The sequence below is a fragment of the Lontra canadensis genome, unplaced genomic scaffold (assembly GCF_010015895.1).
Source record: "Lontra canadensis isolate GAN:19392208 unplaced genomic scaffold, GSC_riverotter_1.0 scaffold22, whole genome shotgun sequence".
Lineage (NCBI taxonomy): Eukaryota > Metazoa > Chordata > Mammalia > Carnivora > Mustelidae > Lontra > Lontra canadensis.
This window is the reverse complement of record NW_022631016.1, coordinates 407,270-432,130: the sequence shown is the minus strand read 5'-3', so window position 1 is coordinate 432,130 and position 24,861 is coordinate 407,270. Positions and strand designations below refer to the sequence as shown.

The following is a 24,861-nucleotide window of genomic DNA, read 5'->3' as shown; positions in this document are numbered from 1 at the left end:
TGAGAACGAGCACAGCCAAGTGCTGAAGACACAGGCCCACAGACACTAACGCGCTTCCAACGGAGCGGAGCACCGGCGTGACCCGCGGCGGCGGGAGCCGTCCGGTCGCCCGCAGTGAAGGCAGGAGTTCGGCGACACATGAATGTAACAGGACATAGAAAGTTAATAGCAAAGAACCAAGTGACATTTTAGAACTAAAAACATGCGTAACTTCTGGAATCAGGAATCCGCTGTATTTACAGGTCTAGATGCAGATTAGGGCAGTAGAGACGACTAAACTGAAGCCAGGAACCAAAGAAGGGAAAAGAGACCTGCGTCTGGGCATGCATGAGGCCTCCACAAGCGGTCTGGCTGCGTGTCACTGGGGTCCTGGGAGGGAGGGAGGCTGGGCCAAATAACAATGTTAGAGAAATGGTGGCCAAAACTTCTCCATATTTGATGAAAATGAACTCACAGGTCTAAGAAGCTCAATGAAACTCAAACAAGAGAAACATAATTAACCTTAAAATAGATTAATACTAAAATCTTTTAAATAAATTTAAAAAAGATCTGATGATGAAAGAAAGCCCACCCCGCACAAAGCCACATCTGGTGTGCCGCATTTCCCTGCTGAGTTACAGAAACTGGCGCTGAAGGACACGGCCAGGACCAGACAGGGTGGGGGCTGAGGAGGTCCCCTCCCAAGGGACACGTGGGGCCCCCAAGCGCCAGCAGCAGAGCCTGATGCACGCGTGGCCACCACCGAGCACGAACTTCTAGGCCTGCCCACTCTCCTTCCTAAATCGGCTAAGCACTATTTTAAAACATTACTCTGTTTTACCAAAGAAAGCAAGTATTTATTTACACAAGACATGAAGCTTCCAAACTAAGAAGCTACTATTTTGCCCTGTTCCGCTCTAATTTTCAGAAATGCTCCGTAAGCGAGAGAGCAACACGGGGCGGGAGGGGGCCGACAGAGATACTTCCGTGCGGACGTTCGTGTCGGCCAACAGTGCTGCTCCTGTTGCCCCGGCCTCCAAGTGTCCCTTCTATTACGTCTTGGAACGGACTTGTTCCTGCTTACTTGGTGCATAGCTTATTTTAGGAAAGGATTCAGTGAGAAAAACTCAGTTATAATTTATAAAAAGCCACTTTTAAAAACAATCTATTCGTTTATTAAACAAAGACTGAGTGTCACGCAAAATCTCTTAGCGATCAGACGCCATTCTCTTCTACATCAGGGAGAAAAATACTGTTTTCTTTATCTCCAAGTATTTTATGAAAAATTAATAATGTTGATCTCAAAATGTATCAGTGTTTCTTGTCTCAAAACATGTGAAGGGTTAGATTATCTTTTTGGGTAAAATCTCAGCTGTGCTTCAGGAAACGTGAGCAGGTGCTGGAGTCCGGGCAGTGACACCCCCAGTCGCCGGCCTTCGCAGAGGCCACACCACGCACGGCCGCGGGCGGACTCCCCACAGACTGACCCGTCCTGACTTCGGACGTGTCAGAAACCTGAGCGATGGGCCCCGAATACATCTCAGTGCACAAGGTGACGACGAGCAGGAGAGCCGGCCCTCGCCAGCAAGCACACCGGGTGCACAAGCGGCGCCGCTGTACCGGGCGGGGCAGGGCGCGCGCAGCGCCGGGGCTAGCGGCCCACGCGGCTGTGTGGGAACAAGGCCAGCGTCTTCTTGAGCTCCTGGTAGCTCCAGTGCAGCTGCTCCACCTCAACCTCGTGCTGCGCCCGCACCCGGCTCAGCTCCTGCAGGAGGTGCTCATTGGTGCTGACCAGGGAGCTGGAGGAAAGCATGGGGGTGGGGATGACACTTGAGCCCCTCCCCAGGTCCAGCCCGCTGCCCCCCGGCCGGCAGCGTCCTCGCTCACCTGGCCGGGCACGGTCCATGCTGTGGACAACCCCCTGCCTCCTCCTATGGGCTTGTGCCCTCCGGCGAGGGCAGCGCCGGGTCTCACCCCCCACCCCCGCCCCCCGGCCCCCGTGCCGCGCGGAGGAACAGAGCCCACGATGGGGGACCACCCACGATGGGGGACCACCCCTCCACTGCGGCCACGCCTGTCCGGGAGCAAACTGCCCGAGTCTGTAACGTCCGCAAACAACGTTCTAACTCCAGAGACAGACCCTGGTCTGGCGTATCTGTAGCTCCTGGTCCAACGTAAAGGGGCCCCTACTCATTCAACGTGTCACAGTGTAACTCAGTCTTGGGCTTGTGGTGCTTTCGGCCATTTCTACCACGACAAGCACCTTAGGAAGGAAGCGGCACTGTATGTAACCCCTCGGCCGTCGGCAAACTGCCCTCGGCCCCGGTGAGCAGGGACAAGGGACCGTCTTCCCACAGACGCTCACCCCCACGAACAGAAGTCCTGTGAGGCACCAGGAAACAGTCCCTGGCCTGCTGGCTCCGTCCACGGGGAGCCCACCACAGCGCAGCTGGGGGCCGTCCGGTTCTAGGAGCGATTCTGCCTTGACTACCCCCTCCCTGCACCCGTGACGGCCACCTTTCCCTTCTCTCTGCTGCGGCTCTACTCTCGGAAGCCCCTTCCCCTCTGTAACCTGGGCTGACTCCTTGAGAGGTCACGGCCTGGCTCCACCAATGGCCACCCTGCACTCAAGCCTGGGGGAGGCATGGTGGCCTCATGGAGGCATGGAGGCGGGAGAGCAGGGGTGCGTCGGGCTCAGGCTCCGCACCTGTGCTGAGGGCAGAAGACCTGTCCTCACCTCACCCCACCCAGCGGCACACCTGCTCCCGGAGCCAACCTTCCCCCTGCACCCAGCCTCCACCCGCTTCCCAGCCCACGACTCTCTGGATAAAAGCTGGGCTTCTGCCTTGACCATGCCTACACCACCTTTCTCCTCCTTTCTCCTCCCCACGCAGCACATGACCGGGGCTAAAGAGGGAGACTCCAGGACCGACAGGAGCCACTCTGGGCAGACCAGGACATCCAGGTATCTCCCCAAGCCTCCTGTGCCCCTCACCTCTCCTGGCCACACCTACGGTCACACCCTCAGGTCACACCTCCCGGAATACTGCAGCAACAAGGGACTCGCTTTTCCTTAAGAAGGGGAAGCTCAGGAAGTTCCCAGGGAATGCAGAGACCCACGCGGCCCAGAACCCCTCCCGCGGTGACACCAGCCGGGCTCCTCAGAGCCCCACCGCGCCCAGGGCTGGCCCTGCCCCCACCCGCACCCCCCACGCGGGCACCTGTGGCTCTCCTGCAGCATCTGCGTGAGCTCCTGGACCTTGTCGTCGTGCTCCAGATGCTGCTTCAGCTCCACGATCTCACCGGCCAGCCTCTTCACGCTCGTCTGGAGTCCTGGAAGGAAGACGCCGGAACATCACTGAGCTTCAGCCGCAGGTTCTGAAACCGACGACAGCTCAAGAGTTGAAGCCGGATCAAGGGTGCGAGAAAAGGTGCCGTTTGGAAAAGGTCCGTTCCTGTGACAACCGTGGGCCTCTGCCCTCCGGATCCCTGAGGAACCAAGCATCCTATGGAGGGCACAGAGTAGGGACAGACGTGGGTCTGGTGCCAGCTGGAGACCCCCACTCCGGGACCCGCTCCCAGCAGGAAAGGGCCTCCAGCCCCTCTCTTCCACCAGGCAGAGGGCTCTGCCTGAGGGGAGGGCCTGCAGCTTTGGGGACAAGCAACAAGAGGCCCGCAGTGGCCACGTCTCTGATGTGTACTCTGGTCCCACGACCATCAGTGACACAGTGTGTCTGGATTCCATCCACATGACTCCTGTCTCTGAGTTTCCAGCTCGACAGGGAAAGAAATCTATTCTTTATTGGCTCTGAAACCCAAAACCAGGATCCAAATAAAGACGCAGGAAACTACACGAGAGTCCAGGAGAGCCGGAGCGGGAGGTGTGGGCGGAGGGACAGCAAGGACACTGGCAGCAGGCTCCAAGGGCAGAGGCCGGGGGCCCTAAAAGCACTAGGATGAGGCCACCGTCCTCGGCCTCTCTACCGCCGGTGCCCCTAGCACAGGGCCGTGGGATTCTGGGAAGATGGCAGTCATGCCGTGGTTTCGGCATCCCCCAGTGGCCCCCGCCCCCAGTCCAACACCAAGAGCGACTAGATGACAGAACCAGAGCCACGTAGGCCACATTCCTGCCCCCGGGGTGAGACAGCCTCAAGACCTAGGCACGAGAGGGCTGTCAGCCTGGCATGGCGGCCACATCTGTGGGAGGGAAGGGGCGGTCAGCAACGGGGCAGCCACGAAGTGTCCCCCATTTTTAGAAGAAGCCCCTGCTGGGCAACCACGGACCCGTGGCCGACACGAGAGGGGCTCGGCTTCCTCCAAGAAGTCACACCAGGGGCTCCCTGCCACCCAGACCCCTTGAGGCTGACCCGTCCAGTGCCCCCAGGAGAGGCTTGCGCTGCAGAGGAAAGGCTGGTGAGGGCCCCGCTCAGGCAGGTCGGGTCGCCAGAGAGAAGCGGGCGGCTGGACAGGGCCTGGGCGCGGGTCGCAGCCCCGCCTGAGCCGCTCCTGGAAGCGCAGAGGGCAAGTCGCAGGAGCAGGGCCAACCGCAGAGGGCAGACCCCGCACAGAGCGGCTGTCCTCGCAGCGCAGACGCCACCCCCGGACGCCGACACCAGGGACGGCCGCTTCAGAACCAGCTGAAGAGCAACTCTGCACCACGAGCGCCAGAGAGGAGCGGAGCTGCCCGCGAGGCCCGGGCTTGCCGCGGAGCGGAGCTGCCCGGAAACGAAGGCCGAGCGAGGCGGAGCCCGGGAGCCAGAGAGCAGGACGATGTGTCTCCAGACACGCGAGAAGGGACAAGTGTCTGCTTGGAAGTTAGAGCAAAGGCGACAAAGAACTCGGTGCCCAACTCCGCCCTGGAGAGCGAGCGTGACAGGAGCGCGGAGTCGGTGTCGCCAAGACGACCAGCCGGGGCGACAGTCCTGACCGCGGCTGTGCCCCTGTGACCGAGCCCAGCGGGACGCCTGGCGAGACCTGCCCTGAGGCCCTTCATGAGCAGTTTTCGGACCCCTGGGAGGGAAGAACCAGACAGCACTCAGCGGCCGGTCCTTAGGGAAGAGAAAGCCTCCGAGGGACCGTGCGGTTCACAGCCAGACGGGCTCGCAGAAGCCGCGCACCAGCAGCTCCTCGCTCGAAAGCCCGGAGTCGGAACCTCCGCGCGCTCCTTGGGAGAAACGTCGGAACAGAAGTGAAGACAGTGGAGGGGAAGCGGCGTGGGCCTGGCGGGAGCAGTGGCCGCAGACAACCACTGCCCCGCTCCGGAGGGCCAGGCAGCAGAGGTGTGGCCATCGGTACCCTGAGCGGCAGGCGGGGGCCCCCACGTCCGCCGCACCACCGCCCCCATGGCCCACCCCGGAGTCTCGGGGGAGCCCCTGCTCAGGGCCTGCGGGAGCGGCTCTCAGGAGCCAGAGGGTCTTGCCGCACTTCCAGCACCTGCTGGACCCGAGTTCTGAGTCCTGCAGCTGCGAATGGGGTCTATCAGCAAGGGTCTGGACACTCCCCTTCCACCGAATAACTTAGCGAGGAAACTACAGACTCACCGGTGATCTGCACGTTTAACGTAGTTGCGGTGTCTGTGTTTTTTGCTTCTTTTCTCATGCTGAACAAAAGAGCCTTTAAGCTGCTATTCTCCTCCAAAGATCTGTCTAAACGTTGTCTCAAGTCACCCTAAGGACACAGAACAGCACACGGAAACTGAGGAGTTGGACCCAGTGAAAGGCAAACACAAAATCACGGGAAACCTTTTGGACCCCAGACATCAGTTCGCCTTTACGCGTCATAACCGATAAATCGCGACGCAAACAACAGAACTCACAGTGGCCCCCGGCTGAGTAGCTCAGTGTCGCTCAGGGGGGACACAGGTCCCACGGGGACACACTGTGTGCCCAGCATCTCTGGTGAGGGAGACGAGCTGCTGGAGCCCTGGCTCCCCTAAGAAGGTCCTGTGGCCACAACAGCCCGGGTCCCTGTCCCTGCTCAAGGAGCAGGAGCAGGAGCTAGGCGGTACACCGGCCCTGCACGGTCCCTCTAGGCTCACCTCTTGGGCAAACGCACAGGCAGATCCCAGGGCTTTGTGCTCCCCAAGGCAGGCACCGCCCTGCAGGAGCCCCGTTCTGCTCTTGTCCTCAGCACGCAAGCACGTGCCATCCTACCTGCCACCCTCAGCACAGGTGGGAGCTGCCGGCCGTGGCCGCCTTTCCCGCCCTTGGAGATGGTGGCCATGCCCGGCACGCCGTGGAGACTGAAGGGAAGGGCAGGTCACGGAGACCACTGTGAGAGCTGGTGGGACACAGGCCATCCAAGCCGCCTGCTGCCCAGAGCAGAAACCAGCAGGCGTATCCCCACTAGGGGAGCGAGCATCTCAGTCTCAGGGTGACAGGGGCCCCCGTTTTCAGGAAACCAATGCTCTCTCTCCCTGCTGAGAGCCCACCCGGTGCACCGGCCCCTCTGTGTGCACACACACTCTTGGGCGTACAGGAACTCCTGCCTGGCCAGCTGAGTCTCACGGCCGGTCTCCCCAGAATGTGCTGAGTTTCTAGAGGGCAGGGGCTGGGGCCTGGGCCCGATGAAGGTCTCCGCGGAGGCTGGGCAGGAGCACGGACCGGTCACACTCCAGCATGCACCGCACCACTGCCAGGAGCCGCGCTGGGAAGGCTCAGGAGCAAGGCCTCCGCTAAGGCCAGTGCCCTGGACATCAGGACCTGAGGAGACGTGACCACAGAACCCGCATCTTCACAGCAGGGAGGAAAGCAAGATTGGCAACAGGCTCTTCAGAACCGTGAGGAGCAGCTCCTGATGGCGTCCCTGGGGCGGCTGTTAGACGGGCACGGAACAGGGCTCTGGGGCAGCTGGGGGGGTCAGGGTCAGTTAGCCCGCCGTCGGAGGCAAGGAGCCATGTCCTCCATGTCACACTGCACCACTCGGAGCAGACACCTGGGGCCTGTCTGCCCGGATTCCGCTGGTCCCAAACTCAGGGAAACGGGGGGTAACCCACACATCTGTGCCAAACCCCAAAGCCGTGGTCCTTTGTTCTCATGGTTAACAGGCCATGCTGTGTCCCATGGGTCAACACTGCCCACGAAAATGACGTTCTGCACAGCGATTAGGGGGAGCTCACGGGGCTCCGGTCCTTTCCACGTGCACTCACCACTCGGGTGCGTGCAAGCATGCCACGTGTCTACAGACCAGGCGAGGCCGCCCAGATCACTTCACTGTTTTTATTTTTCATCTTTTTCTGTAAAAGAAAAGCTTTGTGGGGGATCTCAGAGATGGCAGTTGTCATAAAATACAGACAACCTCAGATGCGCCGGAGGCAGGGACCGCAGCAACCCTGCGCTGTTCTCACTCCCGCCTTCCGCCAACAGGGCCGACACAAAGGCTGGGGCGGGTGGCTCCTGAGATGGCCCGAGGGTGCTCCGGCCGTCGCCTGGTGTCCTCCCCTCACGTGGGTGGGCCCACCAGAGCCTATCCCTCATAGCACGCACCAGCGATGACCCGTCCCTCTCGGGAGTGGGTGCTCTCGGGCTCTGACCGCCAGCTGGCGGCCTGAAGAGAGGCCCCGCGCCCAGAGCCACGGCTGCCTGCGTGTGAGCCTCGGGGGTCGCCTGCCTCCATCGGGCCTCCAAAGGGGCCCGCCGCCCCCTTGGCCCGGGATGGCCAGAGCCCGAGCCGCACGCACAGCCTGGCTGCGCTGGGACTCCTGACCACGTGAGCGGTGGGTAGTACGTGCGGCTGCCCAGGGGCCCCACTCCAGGGTCACGGGCCGGGCAGCGACCCCACACGCCCCGAGGCTCAGCGGACGCTCAGACCCACCTGGTGGCGACGTCCCAGCCCATAGGACACAACCGGCCAGGACCGACCTTTTAAAGGAGGAGCCCACCAAACAGATGGCACACACAAGACCTCAGCCAGGACGGTCGGCCAGGCAAACGGGGCTTCCTCTGGTGCGAGGCCAGACCGACCGCGAAACGAAAGCTGCCAGAGACGCACGGGCACTGGCTGCGTCCACACGGTCCAGCGGGTGAGCGTCCCTTTGCGTGCAGAGCCAGCAGTTCTCCCGTGAGGACAGCACCGTGAAGCTACTGTCACAGCAAACTCGCAGACCCGCTCCGGCTCTAGCAGCTACGGTCCTGGACCTAGTCAGTCCCCTGCGGCCACAGCGCAGCCCGTCCCAACACCTCCCAGCCCGCAGGCCGCCGTTTCAGGTGGGGGACACCGTCCTCTGCTGTGCACAAGCTCATCTAACGGAGCCTCACCTGTTAAGGCATCGTTGCTTTTGCTGCCTGTACTTTTGGTGTCAAATTCAAAAAATCATCGCCAAGACCCTATCAAGGAGCCTTTGTGGTTTTTTTTTTTTTTTCCCTAGAAATTCTATAGTTTCAAGTCTTACATTTAAATCTTTAATCCATTCTGAGTTGACGTCCGTGGATGGCGTTAAGGGCCCAGTCTCCCCAGCACCACTTATTGAAGAAGCTGTCCTCTCCCTGCTGTGTATTCTTGGTACCCAGTGGTCTATGGGGTGATTTCTGGGTCTCCACCCTGTCCCGCCGCCCACCGCCTGTGCTCACGCCAGCACCGTCCTGCTTCAGTCACCAGAGCTTCCCTCATAACAGAATTTGAAACAAGGGAGTGTGAGATCTCCAACTGTATTTGGTGTTTTTTTTGAGACAGCTTTGGCCACTGGAGACCTTTCACAAAAATAGAAAAAGGAGAATGCAAATTTTAAGAAAAGTAGTTATTTAAATTTTACCTTTCTTTTTAATTTCTGCAAAAAATGCCACTGGAATCTTTACGGGGATTGCACGGAATCTGTAGATTACCTACAGTAGTGTGGATCTTCGAACACTATGAATTTCTCAATCCATGAACATGGGATATTCTTCCATTTGTGTCCTTGACCTCTTTCATCCACGTCTTATAGTCCTCAGCGTTAGAATCTTTAACCTCCTTGGTTAAATATATTCCTAAGTACTTTATTCTTTTTGATGCTATTATCAATAGGGTTGTTTTCTTTTCAGATAAATTGTTGGCATTAAGAGACAATGATCTCTGTTATATTGTGTCCCGTAACGTCACTACGTTTATTAGTTCTAAGGCATTTTTGTGGTTGTTGTTGTGAGTCTTTAAGATTTTTTTATACATATTTTTTATATGAGCCTGCGTGGCTCAGCAAGTTAAGGCTCTGCCTTTGGCTCAGGTCATGATCTCAGGGTCCTGGGATCGAGCCCCACGTCAGGCTCCCTGCTCCCTCCCCCCCTCCCCGCCTGTCTCTCTGCCTACTTGTGATCTCTGTCAAATAAATAAAATCTTCAAAATTAAAAAGATATTTTTATACACACAATACTGTCCTCCGCTAACAGATGATCTTCCTTCTTCCTCTCCGCTCTCCCTCGTGCTCTTGCTACCACTGCCAGGGCTGTGCTGAGCAGGCCCCACAGGAGTGCTTGTGTGTGTCCAGTGGTGGCTCTCAGCTCAGAAAGCAAGGTTTGGTTTTCCCCCACCGATCACAGGATAGCTGTGGCCTTGTCTTAAGTGGCCTTTAGGGTGTTGAGGAAACCTTCTTATCTACCTATTTTCTTGAAACGTTTGATGATGGATGGAATGATGAGCTTTGTTGAATGCTTTTCCCCTTCTGTTGAGATGACTGTATAGTTCTGCTCTTTCCCTCTGTTTATGTGGTGCGTTAAAGAGCATTTTTGAACCAACCTTGCACTCCAGGAGGAAATCCCACTTGGTAATAGTATATACTTTTTTTGATGTGTTCTTGAATTTGATTTCCTAGTACTTTATTGTGGAACATATTAGATTATATTCATCGGAGATATTAGCCTCTAGATTTCTTTTTTTTGCTATCAGGGTGAAGCTGGCTTCGTAAACGGGTATGGAAGTGTTCCCTCTACTTCTGTTTTCTGGAAGCATTTATGAAAGAGTATTAATTTTTCCTGAAATATGCAGTAGCATTATGCCATGAAGCCATTTGGTTCTGGGCTCTTCTTTTTTGGGAGGTTTTATTATTGCTCAATTTCCTTTCTTGTTATTGGTCTGTTCAGACTTTCTTTCTTCTTTGGGGGGTGGGTGGTGGTACACACACAGGAGCAGTGGGAAGAGGCAGAGGGACAGAGAGAATCCCAAATGGAGCCCAACATGGGGCTTGACCTCATGACCCTGAGATCATGACCTGAGCCAGAATCAAGAGTCTGACACCTAACCAACTGAGCCACCCAGGTGCACCCTTTATTTTCTTGATGTGGTCTTGGCAGGATGTATGTCTCTAGGAATTTACCCATTTTTTCCTAGGTTGCCCAGTGTGCCCCCTTACAAGCACTTGTAACACTCCCTTATGACCCTTTCTATTTCTGAGGCATCCACTGTGATGTCTCCTCTTTCTTTTTTTTTTTTTTTTTAAAGATTTTTATTCATTTATTTGACAGACAGAGATCACAAGTAGGCAGAGAGGCAGGCAGAGAGAGAGGAGGAAGCAGGCTCCCTGCTGAGCAGAGAACCCGGTGCGGGACTCGATCCCAGGACCCTGAGACCATGACCTGAGCCGAAGGCAGAAGCTTTAACCCACTGAGCCACCCAGGCGCCCTGATGTCTCCTCTTTCATTTGTGATTTTAAGTCTTTTTTTTTCTTAGTCTAGCTAAGGGTTTGTGGATTTTGTGTATTTTTTTCAAAAACTCAACTTAGTTTTTTTCCCCCATTATTTTTCTAATTCTCTATTTGATTTATTTCTGCTCTGATGTTTACAATTTCCTTCCTACCTCCTGCTAACTTTGGGGTTTAGTTGGCTTTTCTTTTTCCAGTTCCTTGAGGTATAAAATTAGGTTGTTCGAGATCTTTCCATTTTTTTAACATAGGCATTTAGACGTAATGGTCTTATCATGAGGTTAGGAAGGACAAGGACGCCTGCCCAGCTAGGCTCTTGGCTGTGCTGGCTCTGGCAGCCCTTGGGCACCACCTGGTGGAGGAAGTCCCTCTGGGCCAACAGCACATCACGGGCCTGTGCTGGCCGGTGCAGGCAGGACAGCGGCAGGGACCCCAGGATCACCCAGCTAACTGGAACCTTTCTCACCAGTGGTCTAGGCAGCCTGGGCCAGTGAGCACCGGGGCCACAAAATCTCTACCTCAAGCCCAGCTTCATCTATGCGCTCACCCCACTCGGCCTCTCACACAGGACAGGTGGGGCTGGGACAAGCAGGGCTGCTGTGATCTTCAAACCCCTGTTGTGTAGGGTTTGGGAGGCAGCAGGAGGCAGTGCCCAGGGGCAGGGGGCGGGGAGCCCTGCTGCTATGGCCTGATGGCAGCTAAGGGGAAGCGTCCCCCCGACCTTTGAAAAAGATTTTATTTATTTGACAGACAGAGACCATAAGCAGGCAGAGAGAGGGGGAAGCAGGCTCCCCACTGAGCAGAGAGCCCGAGGTGGGGCTCGATCCCAGGACCCCAGGATCATGACCTGAGCTGAAGGCAGAGGCTCAACCCGCTGAGCCCCCCAGGCACCCCGGAAGTGTTCCTCTTACCCATGGAGTCGAAACGGTACCCCCACCCTACACACGCACGGACGGAAGTAGCACGAAGGCGCGTCCTTACCACCTGCTTCCGCGCCTCGCTGAGGTCCGACACCAGCTCGCCCATCTTCACGCGGTACCGTTGCGGCTCACCAAGGCGCTGCTGCAGAGGCTTATTCTCCAGCTTAAGGAAGCTCATTTCTTCACTCGCACTTGCTGAACTCTCCTGAGTTGTTGTAAATGTTTGCACCGAGGACAAAATATGTCTTGCCTGAGCTAGGAGTAGAAACCAAACGTTGGACGGCGTTTATGTGGAAAGGATGAAGTATGAATGAGATCCCCTCGTGCACCCTGAGCGACAGAAACGACATGCCTTGAAAACACTGACCAGCAAGAGCCTGGCAAAGGCACACGCGTACCTCCAACAGAACCTCACTCAGGCCTCTGTATGTCCACTCGTCCAATCACGGATGGGAGGTGGAGAGACAGGAAAACAGTTTTATTTGACAGCAAAGGTGTCCCTGAAGAGAAGGCCATGACCGGACAGTTCGGCTGGATGACCTAGTGGCCTGCCATGCTCTCCTCCACCGCACCGCCTGCTCCTGGCCTGGACCCCAAACCCAGTCTGGCAGCTGCACGACCGGGAGAAAGGGTGCAGTTTACGGGATGAGGAGCCGCGGACTCCGGCTCCTCGGGGAGTCCTGACTACAGGAGGAGAAGCTAAAGGGCCACGACAGCTCAGCTCCGAGCAGGGCCCACGGTCTGCGGACAGGAAGGACCTGTCGGCAAGCTCCTGCTCCCACTGGGACACTGAAGGCTGAACTCTGGGCTGCGGGAGAAAGAGACAGCTGCCACCCCGGGGTGCAGCATCTCACACTCCGGAAGAAGGGTGCGCAGTGCGCTCCTGCACCCGGCACAGGCAGAAGCAAAGCCAAGTCCTCCCTGGGAAGGGACCACCCCCTGTGCCTCATTCCCAGTGAAAACTCAGCAAACCAGGGCCCTGCACAGGATCACACGTTCAGAGGGTGCGAAGGAAATAGCGGTAGCTTTTCGATCTTTCTAAACCTTCCCATAAAACAGAACAACAAGGGTCAATCCTCTGGGAACAGCATCTCCAACAAAACCAGGTGACCAGGCATCTCCGTAAACCCCAGGGTGCCAGTAGGTGGGAAAACCAACAGCCAGAGGCTTGCACGACACCCCTCATGTCCCACACCCCACGGAAGCCACCGGATGCTTTTGTGGGAGGCTGTCCAGATGATCCATGCAGTGCAGTGGGGACAGTGACGGCCAGTGGGGAGGAGCGAACAAAGTGTGGGCCCCACACAGAACTCAGCAGGAGACCAGCACGTGCAAACGGAATGCTGCCCGGAGGGGCCCCAAGTGAGGGTCTGAGTGGACCATCCCTCACGACTCACCCCGGAACACCTCATTGCCATGCAGGGACTTGCAGCCGCTCCAGTACCTGTCCACCAGGTCAAGGAGCGCCTCCAGAAGTGCCACCTCCAGCGCAGCCTTCTTCCCGGGTGGCACAGCAGAGTACTGTTTGGGAACCACCTACAAGGGAGAGAGAGCCGTGACGCTGAGACCAGGAGCTACTGCCTGATGCAAAGCCCCGACACAGGCCTGCCTGGTACCCTCCATGCCTCATGCTGATACCCGCATCCCACAGACAGGTGGAGCACAGGGCCATCCAGAGGCCACAGGCTGCAGAGGTGGCACGAGGATGTGCGTCTCCGGTGACATCCTTGTTCCAGGAGGAACTAAAGGGTGCATGAGAAGGAGTCATACCGAGATGATGGTCATGAAATCCACATCACGGTTTAAGCTCTAAGGCTGTGACAGCTCTCACAATGGCCTGTTCTGGGCCCTCTCGAACCACTCCACAGGGACCCCTGGAGGCTGGAGACCCATCAGAGCCAGTCTTGGCCTCAACGGTCACGGGCACCCGGAAAGCCCTGAATGTAATGATGTCACACACTGGCCCAGATGGTGGTCAGGCCAGGACGATGTGGGCAGAAGGGCTGCCCGGAGAGACCATCACAACTCCATCCAGGGCCCATCCCACCAGGGCTATGTCAGCGTGCACATCATCTCTCTCTTCTCCTCCTTTTAGAAATTATTTAGATAAATTAGAAATTTAGATAAATTATTAAATTTGATAATATAGAAAAATTATCAAAGAAAGGGGGATGGCCTCTGTTCTCCTGCCCACTTCCTAAGAGTCTGGGGATTTGGCAAGGGAGGGCACAGAAGCTCACATCTGTCTCTGGGCCGACCACCAGAGCTGGGACACAGGTTAGTCCCAGGTCCCCAGGAAGCAGCTCCAAGCAGAAGGCTGGGGAGAGCCCCACTTAGGGCTCTGCAGTGAGCTAACCTCCAGAGGGCTTTTCCACTTAAGGAACTTCCGAAGGCAGAGGCCCAGCAAGGAGGCAGGTAAAGCCGCTCCAGTGGGGACAGCTCCTCAGCCCCTGCCACCACCGCCCACCCCAGGCCCCCCAGAAGCAGCCAAGCAAGCAAGCACCGCTCTGCCCAAGGTCCCACGGTGGGGTGGGGTAGCATGAAGACACGAAAGCCTGGCACTCGCCCCAACAAGCTAAGCCTGAGCTTCCCAGGGAGCGCTGGGAACTAACACCTCCATCGGAAGCCGCGTCTGGACACTTGTCCTCAGGCGCGGGTGACGGAGCCAGGGTCCTCAGTGCGCTCACTTAAGCTTCCGTCTGCCACCTGAGGAGCTAAGGGCAGTGCCGGCTGTGAGGATGGTCTCCACGAGGCCGCAAAGGCCTTGTGGGCTCCTCCTGCCAATGCAAAGTCCCGGCCCCCACAGCACCTGTACGAGTTCTCTGGGCGAAGCTCTGCGCTGGGCGGAGTGAGGCCAGACCTCTGGGGCACAGGAAGGGGCCAGGCATGTTCCTATCTCATAGAGAGCCTCATTTTTCTTCTTTTCCTCAGTCCAGACAGTGAGAGACTGACCGTACAGGACATGACCAGACCCTCTAGGAGAGCAGCCTTCTGACCCTCGACCTACAGCAACCAGCCAGGGGGCCAAACCATGACCCCCGTAACAACTGGCCAGTGGCCAGAACTCATCAGTTAAGCGATAGCTGTCCTGATTTTTCTCCCTGTTCGCAACTCAGGACCAACCACAGGAAGCAAAATCGCCCCCTAACCAACCCCGTCTGCCAAAGCGGCGACGGGCCAGGCCGCCTTGCCACAGTCTGCTCTGCCTGTGCTGCCCGCGGCCGGCCCCAATTCCCACCACTTCGTGCCTCCATCTCCCACAAACCCAGGGACAACGGCAACCGAGTCATCGCCCATGGCTCTGGGTCACTGAGAGGCCGGGAGGACTCTCCGTCCTTACCCAGGATGAGGCCTTTGGGAAACCACAGGATGCACGTGCAGGACACGGCCACACCAGGACCCTCGATGGCTCCCTGGCCAAGAGGACGGACTCCGCCTCCGAGACAAGCACAGAACAATCGCCCCTTGCCTGTGCCTACACTCTCGCCTCAAAGCGCCGAGCGGCGGGAGGGGGCGTGGAGCCGAGGCACACACCGACAGACCACGACGTCGCCATGCTGCGGGGAAACCGTACACAAGCTTCTCCCGCTGGGGGCCGGCGAGGGCGGGGGTGGGAGAGGGAGCACGGAAGGCTCAGCAGCCCCCCTCACCACCTAGTCCCGCTCGGCTCTCGCACTCACCTCTCTGGTGCCACTCCTGCCGCAGGGCTCCTCGGCCTCAGGCTCCCGCAGGTCTGAGCGAGACCAGGTCCTTTCGCTCCGGCCCTCCGAGCCACTCTGCCTGCTCAGAGTCTCCCCGGGGCTTGACGACACGGTGGGTCTCTCCAGGCGTCTCAGACCCTCCTGGTCTGCAGGAGCCTGGGATCTGCTGCCAGGCGTTCTTCGCGTTCTGTACCTTCCAGGAGCGGGCGATGGATTCCACACCTCTTGTGCTGACAAACTTGACTTCTGAGAGAGGGTCGAGTCCTCAATGTCTGCGGAATCTGTAAGGGGGGGCGGAACGCAGCCCTCAGCAGACGGAGTCCTCTGGCTGCAGCGCCCAGTGCCTGCAGGGAAAAAGGCGATCGTGCGTGCGTGTGCACCAGGGTGCACGCGTGCGTACGTGCACACACGCGCGGACGACCCACCCGAAAGTACCTTAACCCGCACAACAAAAAAGTGAGGAAAAATCTAGCATTTGGGAATTACAAAGGACTGCAGGAGAAGGAACGGGACAGTGGCTGCTCACCCGGGCGTGCGGTGAAGTGCACGTGCTGTCCACACTGCGGGGGCGGCTCCCCCCAGTACTGGTCCTGAAGCCTCTTTTCTGGACCACAGCCTCGAGAGCTGCCCTTCCTCTTCTCATGGCCCGTCTCGATGGAGTCCCCACACTGAGGCTGTGCTGACCGAGGGCTCAACAGATGTCTGGATTCTATTTTATTAAAAAACATTTGAAAAGTTTTATGTCACCAGAAATTCCATCTTTATCTTCTGACAGCGTGTGACAGCTATCTGGGACACAACTACACAAGGAAAAGGGGACAGTGCAGGTGGACTCGCCCCGCCTGGCCTTAGCACGGACGGCGCGGCTGCCGGGGGAGGACGGCACCACGCCAGCACGCAGACGCGACAAGCGACCCAACGCCGGCTGAACGCAGAGAGAGGCTCGTCAGCTGAGTCAACAGATGTGCCACAGTCACCGACTGAGAAGGCAGCCTCTTCACAGGCGTGGGGCAGACGGAGATTTCCTGTAAACCCAGCGCACCGGAAAGCACAAACCACGGAGAGAACAGAACTCACAAGCTGGACGGCGAGAGCCTCTCCTCGTCGAGCGCGTCGGGCACACGCAAGGTGAGCCGGAGAAGGGGAGGCTGCGGCACTTACAGCTGAGAAAGGCCTTGCGCGAGAGAACCACAGAGAAAGAACTCTTCTGACCCAAGACTAAGAAGAGAAGCCCGGGAGGGGAACAGACGGGAGAGAAGCGTCCCACCAGCGGTCTTCAGGGATGTGTGCGTGAGAACCACGAGGAAGCCCGACCACGCGCCCAAAGGAGCCACACCTGAAAAGACTGACCGCGACAAGCTGGCAAGGACACCCACCGGGCAGATGTCCTCGTGCCAGCCGGCGCGTCCTGGGATTCTAGCCCAAGTGAATGCCTTAACCTGTTGTCTTCAGGAAAATTTCTCAGAAACTCAAAACGGAAGGAATGGAGCTGGCGCACATACACAAGTCCTGCTGGAAAACGGAGGCCCCGAGCAAGGCCTGTGGAGAAGCCCGCACGCCACAAAGAATTCCGACGTCCGTGTCCGGTCTAAAGCTCTGAACCTGGCCGGCTGAGCACCACGCGTCTCTTAAGCCAAGTGAATACCCCTCGTGGTGGGGACGGACACCAGTGTCACCAACCACAGGACACTTCACCCATCTACTCCGAACTTCTGGGTCTCCCTGTAAGTAAAATCGTGGTCTAACTGAGGAAGGACAGTTTGGACAGCCACGCATGCAGAACTATATACTCAATTACGGTGACATCATCTGTCACAATTCTAGAGTCCAAACCACTAGTATTTTCAAGTTCACAGAGACGTCACGGGGACTCGCCAGGTAAAGGTCCGTTTTCTGGAAAGCACAGCTGTGTATCAGGAGGCCAGAGACGACCAGCTCCCAGCACAGGCTGGGCCCACTGGACCTTCGCAGTGAAGTAGCAGCCTACCTTGAGAACTACGGAGGTCGGCCTCTCGCTCCCTCTGGCTGGAACTTGTGCTCCCAGGAGGGTTGCTCAAGTCCCACTCGCACTCAGCAATGAGGTTCAGGACTGCCTCGTCATCTGCGTCCATGACCAAGCACTTCTTGGCCGAGGGGTCAGCGCACAGGGCCCTAGAGTGGCACGGTCTGCAAGGAAAAGCAAACTCAGTGCTGTGGCTCAAGCCAGAGTCCCGTACCAGAGCACACAGACCCTGTGAAGGAAGACAAGGGCCCCAGCACGGCCACGGGGTCTCCAGGAAGGAGCTGGTGTGCGGCAGAAAATGGCTCCCAGTGCTCTATTAAAGAAGTCAGTGCTAGACATCCACAGGACAAGCGCTCATGAAAAGAAGGTCATGTGACATCACCATGCCATCTGAACAGGGCACGGAACCCCAGGAGGGTCCACTCAAGAACGAAAGGTCCAGAAAGCTCCTGTTCTGACATCCGCTAGTGTGTGCTCTTCCTAGCATATCCACAACGTGCCAGGTGTCAAGAAAGTTAAAGGGTATGGTGTTCTGAAGTTCTATCTTCACATTAAGTGAAAATCTCTCCACACTGAGCATGAGGTGCTCTACCACACGACATCCCTACCAATGGCGGCCCTCAGCACGGAGACGGACATACGCCAAGGGCAGTCCACTTCCAACATAGGCAGCTTACAAAATCTCTCAAACGATAATACTCAGTCACATACTATGAGTGCTGGTGTTATGATATCTGATCGGACTTTAAGAAATCGATACTATTTACTATTTTCTACCTTTGAGAGCTTTCCGGCCCACCGCAAAGGGAAGGGGACTTGGGTTCTCTTTCTAGGTCTGCCCACAGAAACCTGACACGCTCCTGTCTCACGGGTCTCCCAGTCACCTCTGGATCACGAGGCTGCGCCCGGTCATGATGAGGCTCTCTGAGTTCCGAACTCTGTGACAGTTCAGTCTTGAGACTGTTAAGGACAAGTGAACTACAAAATACTGCTGGAAGAAATTAAAGAAGACCTAAATAAATAGAAACATGTCCCATCTTCATGGACGGGAAGACTTTACACTGTTAAAGTGTCAGTACTTCCCAAAGCAACCTACAGAATCAGCGCAGTACATGTCACAATCCCGATGGCGTCTTTGGCAGGAGCAGAGAAACACACCCTAAAATGCATCTGGAGTCTCAAGGGACTCCAAGCGGCCGAACAATTGTGAACAGGAAGAGCAAGTGTCAGAACTCAGGTACGGCAGGAACGCCAGCGTTGGCAGACGAGGGTTTAAGACAATGGTAAGTGATGATGTCGAGAGGTCTAATGGAAAAAGCAGAGAGTACACAAGACGACAGGGGAAACTGAAGCAGAGAGATGAAATTCTAACAAAGACTGAAAAAGGAATGCCAGGGATCACACGCACCATAAGAGAAATGAAGAAAGTGTCCGATGGGCTCGTCAGTGGCCTGGACACAGCCGAGGGCGAATGTCTGGGCCTCAGGACAGCTCAATACGATCGTCCAAAACCGAAAAACAGGGAGAGAAGAAGACTGGAAAAACCCACAAGAGAACATGCAAGAGTTGAAGGACAGTGGACAACCACAAGGCATAACACACGCTTAATGAGAACGTCAGAAAGAGAAAAAGAAACACGAAAAATATTTAAAGTCTAAAAATTTCCTTAGTGTCAGACACCAAATCACAGACCCAGGAAGCTCAGAGAGCCCTGCCAGAACAAACACCTAAAATCTGCATCAAAGAAGATCATAACCAAACTGAAGAAAATGAAAAAAAAAATGCTGAAATCAGCCAAAGGGAAAAAACACTTTATGTGTAGAGGAACAAATACAAGAATTACATCAGACTCCCCCTCAGAAATCACGCAAGCAACTCAAGAGCCAAGTACTGAAACTGCTGAGAGAAAAACTACCACCCTAGAACTTGGTATCCTGCAAGATTATCCTTCAGAAGTCGAGAGGGCGCCTGGGGGGCTCAGTTGCTGAAGCGTCTGCCTTCGGCTCAGGTCATGATCCCAGGGTCCTGGGATCCAGCCCCACATCAGGCTCCCTGCTCGCCAAGAAGTGTGCTTCTCCCTCTCCACTCCCCCGCTTACGCTTGCTCTCCTATTCTGTCAAATAAGTAAGTAAAATCTTAAAAAAAATGCGAAGGAGAAAAGAAGACGTTCTCAGATAAACAGATAGTAGAATGTGTTGCCAGTAAGTAACGTTAAAAGAAGTTCTTTAGAGAGAAGAATGATACAGGCTAGAAACAGATCTACATAGAAAGGAAGAGCACGGAGAAGGAATAAAATAAAAATTTTTATTTTATTTTATTCTTAACTGATCTAACAGATGACAGCACAACAATATATTTGATTACGGGTACCCACACATTACCTATACGATTATAGCTTATGCATCGATGAAACGAATGACGACGCCTGCAATACGAGGGACAGGAGGGTGGAATTAGGGATGTTTTGTGAGTATGAGGTATTGCCACTACCGGGGAAGCAGTGCAATGGTATTTGAAAGTGGACTTGGATTAGTTGTAAAAGTCTACTTCCTACTCTAGGGTAAGCACTAAAAAAAGTAAAAATCTAAGTGTCACTGATATACTAACCAAGGAGAGAAAATGGGATGGTATAACACACTCATTCAGAACCACAAAAGGAAGAAACAGAGCAGAAGACAAGAATAGGAACAAAGAAAACAGAAATGAATGTGGTAGATATAAATCCAACCCTATCAATAACCCTTTAAACATCAATGGTCTAAACGTTCCAACGCAAAGAGATTCAACATGGATCAAAATCAAGATCCACCTACAAGTCACCCACGAGAAACCCATTTTAAATATAAAGACATATATGGATAAAAAATAAAGGGTTGGGGCGCCTGGGTGGCTCACTCGGTTAAGCAGCTGCCCTCGGCTCAGGCCATGATCTTGGGGTCCTGACATCGAGCCCCACATCGGGTTCCCGGGTTAGTGGGAAGTCTGCTTTTCCCTCTCCCTCCGCTGGTTCTCTGCTTGTGCTCTCTCATTCGTGTTCTCTCGCTCTCTCTCCCCCAAATAAATAAAATCTTAAAAAAAAAGAGGAAAGTATTAAAAACAAATATATCGCACTGACACTATTCAAAAGAAAGCAAGAGTATCTACAGTAATTTCAGACGGAGCAGACTTTAAACAAGGAATGTTTTCAGGAATAAAAGAGGCGTTACATAAAGACGGGGCTCAGTTCTCCAAGAAGACTGTAACATCCGGGACCTGTATGGACCCGGCTGGCAGCACGCCCGTAAGGACACAGCTGAACTCAACAGCACATCAGTCCGCCCGAGGTCCTGACATCTTCAGACCACAGCACCCAACACCACACATTACACGTTCTCCTCGAGCTTACAAGTCACACCGGGAGCCGTCAGACACACACTAACAAACTGAAAAGAGGAAAATTCACAGAGTGTCTGCTCTGCAACCCCAGTGGAATTAACCTACTAATCAGGAACAGAAAGAGAACTGGAAAATCCCAGACACTCGGGAGATTAAAGAGCAAATTCCTGGATAACACACGGCATGAGTCAATGAAGAAATCTACCGAGAAATTTACAAATATTTTGAATTAAATGAAAATGAAAACACACTTGCGGGATACAGTGAAATCACTATTTAGAATGTAATTCATAGCATTGAATTCATACATTAAGAAAATAGTAAAATCTATAATCAATAATCCAAGCTCCAAGCTTCCATCTTAGGAATTTAGAAAAGGAAGACCAAATTAAATCCAAAGTAAGCAGAAGAAAAGAAATAAAATTAGCGCAGCAATCAGTGAAACTGAAAACAGGAAATCAACAGAGAAAAATAAAAAAAAAACAAAAGCTAGTTCATTAAAAATAAAATTGAAAAACTTCCATGCCAGGTTAATTAGAACAAAAAGACACAAATTACTAGCATCAGAAATGAAAGAGGAATTGTGATGACAGCTCCCATGAACATGAAAAGGATAATAAAACTATGAACAACACTATGCCCACAATTTGATAATCTAATCAAATAGACCAGTTCCTAGAAACATTCTATCGAAATTCACACAAAGAGAAATGGATAATCTGATTAGATTTATATATGTTAAAGACATTGAGTCAATAATTAATAACCTTCTAAAATACCAGGTTCAGATGGCTCACTGGTAAATTCTATGAAATATTTAAAGAAAAAATTTATACCAATTCTCTATAATCTCTTCTAGAAAACAGAAGCAGAGAGGATAGCTCCTAACTCGTTCTGTGTGGACAGCCTTATTTCAACATGCAAGAAAACTATAAACCAATAGCTCCCATGAGCATAGATGCAAAAATCCTCAATAAAATACCAGCAAACGGTATCCAACGACGTACAAAAAGAATTATACACCACAACCAAGTGGGATTTATTCCAGATATGCAAGGCTGGTTCCACATTTGAAAATCAATCAATGCAATCATCACATCAAAAGACTAAAGAAGAAAACTCATGCTCATACCATGACAGAAAAAGCATTTGACAAAATCCAACATCCCTTCGTGATAACAATGATCAGCAAACTAAGAACAGAGGGGAACTCCTCAACTAGATAAAGAACATCTATGAAAACCTGTAGCTAACATCCCACTTGGTGGTGAGAAACAGACACGTCCCTGTAAGTAGGGCAAGGCAAGGGCGGCCCCTCTCATTCCTTCTTTTAAGCATCATACTGGAAGTCTCAGCTAATGCAGTAAGACAAGAACAGGAAATAAAAGGTATATAGATTGGGAAGGAAGAAATCAAGTTGTCTTTGTCACAGATACATGATTGTCTATGCAGAAAATCCTCAAGAATGAACCAAAAACAAGGGGAAAAAAACCTCCTGTAAAATAAGGCTGCAAGGGGCGCCTGGGTGGCTCAGTGGGTTAAAGCCTCTGCCTTCGGCTCAGGTCATGGTCTCAGGGTCCTGGGATCGAGCCCCGCATCGGGCTCTCTGCTCAGCAGGGAGCCTGCTTCCCCCTCTCTCTCTGCCTGCCTCTCTGCCTGCTTGTGATTTCTGTCTGTCAAATAAATAAATTAAAAAAAATAATAAGGCTGCAAAACACAAGGAGTTATGATTCGTGTTGTGTCCCTCTCAAAAGATAGAAGTCCCAACACCCTGTACCTCAGAACGTGACCTTATTTGGAAATGGGGTCTTCACATAGGTAATCAAGTTAATATGAGATTAGGCTCGGCTCCTAATCCAACCTGAGTGGCACCTTTTGGAGAAACTGGGATACAGAAACAAGCATGTAAAAGGAGAGATTCTGTGAAGAAACAGGGAGAAGGAGGACAGCCACGTGAAGACATAGCACTGGTAAGAGACACCTGCCAGCCAAGAACACCAAAAATTTCCAGCACAGCACGAGAAGAGTAAGGGAACGGGCTCTCCCTCACAGCCTCCACGGAGAATCAACGCCCCAACATCTTGATTCCCGACTTTCTACCTTGACAACGGTGACACAACAGATTTCTGTTACTTGAAGCCACCTAGCCTGTGGCACTTTGCGACATCAGCTCTAGGAAACACACACGCAAGGTGAACATACAAAAGCCAGGCTTTTCCTACACACCAATAAGGTATGGCGTGTAAAATGAATCAGGAGAGCGCCATGTACGGAGGCCTCCCAAGACGACAGGTTAGGTGTAACCGAACAACACGTGTGCAAGGTCTGTTTGAGGAAAAGCACACACCTCTGCTAAGTGAGATCAAGAACTAACACACGCACAGACACCCTGTGCTCGCATGGACGAAGACAGGACTGTCACGGTTTCAGATCCTCCCAATTCGATCTGAAAGAGTCACTGCGGTCGCAGTGAGTCCCAGCAAGGTCTTTCACGGACACCAACAAACTGACACGTACACAGAGTGGCGAAGGCCCCGGAAGACCCAAGAAAATACCGAAGAAAAGCAAAGTCAGAAGTCGACACCACCTGACTCAGAATCTCACGTGGAGGAGGGGGCTGGGGCATTCAGGGGGTTGTCTCTCTACAGGCCGCCACGCCCATCCATGAGGCTCTGCCTTTAGGACTTCATCGCCTCCCGGAGGCCCCACCTCCTGACACCATCACCTAGCGGGTTAGGGTTCGACATAGGAATTTGGGGGCCATAAACATCCAGACCATTGCACACAGTACTGAGAACAGCTGTCTACACAGTGATTAGTCTGGTTTGAAATGGGGAAATAAGGGGGGTGGGAGAGACAAAGGGGACCTGACGAACAAGAGACCCCAAGGATTTGGAATCGATCCTGAGACATCTGAAGAGAAACGGGCTAGGCGAGGCCACAGCGCAAACCCAGCACCCTGCCTATGCCCGTAAAGGAAGCTGTACTGGAACGCGGCAGCCTTTGCCGAAGCATTACTGACGGGTGCCTTCACGCCACAGAGGCGGAGTTCCAAAGCCGAGAAAGAGACCGTACGGTCCGCAGAGCCAAAAGTATTCGCTCCCCAGCCCTCTTCGGGAAAGAGCAGGTCAATCTGTGCGCTGAGGGGCCGAAAGGCCAGCTAAGGCATACGGCGCAAGGACACCGCTGAAGGCCTTAGACAGAGTGACACGGAGTACGCTCTATGACCCTGGCACAAGCAAGGCGGACGCTGCCCTTTGAAATCCACCTGTACGGACGCCCAGGGGCTCAGTCAAGCGTCTGCCTTCGGCTCAGGTCATGATCCCAGGGTCCTGGGCTGGAGCCCCACATCGGGCTCCCTGCTCAGGGGGAGCCTGCTTCTCCCTCCGCCTGTTGCCCCTTTGCTTGTGCGCTCATTCTCTCTCTCTCTCTCTGACAAATAAATAAAACCTTAGAAACTAACTAACTAAAATCAACCTGCAAACCATGAAGACGCTTTATGGTTTCAGAACACACTGAAGTACTGTCAACCTTCACAGAGCAGTTAAACGAAACGACGCAGCTGACCGGAGCCGGGGGAGCATGAGGCGGGGCACAGGCAGGCCGGAGATGCCCCCCACAGCCCGGCTGCACGCGGCAGAGCCGGCACCGCGGCCGCCGCCGAGCAGGGCCGGAAGGACCACGGCGCACGGCCGGACGCCCGAGCGAGGGCCCGTGTGGCAGTCCCGTCCGCGCAAAGCGCCCGCACGCACGACCCGCGGCGCGCCGGCCGGTCCTGAGAGGAGACAGACGGGGGCGCAAACAACGCGCCCGCAGACAGGCTGCAGAAGGGGCGGGGGCTGCGTCCGAGGCTGAGGAGGGAACCCGGGCCGTGCTTTGTCATCGCCAGCCGCTCGCGCTGTGTGATTTTACACGTGTTACTTCAGTAAACATTCTAGTATTGAAAAGTAACTCCGGAGAACACGGACAACAGGGGCAGAGCCGCTCTCCTCTCCGGCACGGCTGCCTCCAAGCGGCGGCGGCACACACAAGTCTCTCTCTTTCCGGTAAACGTTCTAGCCACAGGCGAGTCTGAACAGCGCCCCCCGCGTTAGATGCCACTTCTGCGCTTACCCTCCGGCTCTGAAACCAGCGGGGAAGCTCTGCTCCGAGCTGAGTGGCTCCTCTGACGCAAAATGCAGCCGGGATGCCTTCCGCTCGCTCTCTCTCACAGGACGGTCATCTAGGGAGAAAACGCCAGAGAAAGGAGCAAATCACGAAGCAGGTGACAGGCCCCGG

At 54.5% G+C, this 24,861-nt stretch overlaps 1 protein-coding gene across 1 annotated transcript in view; it reads right to left on the bottom strand.

Moving 5' to 3' along the window:
- Positions 1 to 1,630: 1,630 nt before the first annotated feature.
- Positions 1,631 to 24,861, bottom strand: part of CEP72 (centrosomal protein 72) — a 31,869-nt gene continuing 8,638 nt past the window's right edge. Inside the window, exons 4-12 of the mRNA XM_032861820.1 lie at positions 24,697 to 24,805; positions 17,194 to 17,372; positions 15,733 to 15,915; positions 15,186 to 15,487; positions 12,903 to 13,041; positions 11,567 to 11,760; positions 5,520 to 5,646; positions 3,201 to 3,312; positions 1,631 to 1,778 (exon numbers count right to left, since the gene is read on the bottom strand). Of these exons, the coding sequence (XP_032717711.1) occupies positions 1,631 to 1,778; positions 3,201 to 3,312; positions 5,520 to 5,646; positions 11,567 to 11,760; positions 12,903 to 13,041; positions 15,186 to 15,487; positions 15,733 to 15,915; positions 17,194 to 17,372; positions 24,697 to 24,805 (1,493 nt within the window). The remainder of the gene's footprint in view (positions 1,779 to 3,200; positions 3,313 to 5,519; positions 5,647 to 11,566; positions 11,761 to 12,902; positions 13,042 to 15,185; positions 15,488 to 15,732; positions 15,916 to 17,193; positions 17,373 to 24,696; positions 24,806 to 24,861) is intronic.